Below are 263 nucleotides of genomic sequence, written 5' to 3'. Positions count from 1 at the left end.
TGAGGGACCCTCGACCGACCAACCTGCGATGCTGCCGCTCAGCACTGAGGGCCCCTACCGAAACCAGCAGCGTCCCCAGGGACTTACGCACACGGCTTCAAACAAGTGGAAGACGACGTAGACAGGCATGACCCAGGCCACCAAGTCAACAATCTCCCTGGGGACAGAGAAGAGCCAAGGAGAGCTTTTGGGAACCGCCCCCTGCGCGCTGAGGCTGGGAGCTGGTGCCACTCACTTGTCGCTGGTGAAGATGTACCCCAGCA

General features: G+C 61.2%; 1 protein-coding gene across 1 annotated transcript in view; it reads right to left on the bottom strand.

The window, feature by feature from the left end:
* Positions 1–87: 87 nt before the first annotated feature.
* LOC104496746 (multidrug and toxin extrusion protein 1-like) overlaps positions 88–263 on the bottom strand; it is a gene marked incomplete at both ends in the record, with an annotated part of 4,615 nt that continues 4,439 nt past the window's right edge. Inside the window, 2 exons of the mRNA XM_010139909.1 lie at positions 88–157; positions 236–258. Coding sequence (XP_010138211.1) covers positions 88–157; positions 236–258 — 93 coding nt within the window. The remainder of the gene's footprint in view (positions 158–235; positions 259–263) is intronic.

Source organism: Buceros rhinoceros, unplaced genomic scaffold (assembly GCF_000710305.1).
Source record: "Buceros rhinoceros silvestris isolate BGI_N320 unplaced genomic scaffold, ASM71030v1 scaffold28927, whole genome shotgun sequence".
Lineage (NCBI taxonomy): Eukaryota > Metazoa > Chordata > Aves > Bucerotiformes > Bucerotidae > Buceros > Buceros rhinoceros.
This window is presented reverse-complemented; position numbering and strand designations above follow the sequence as displayed.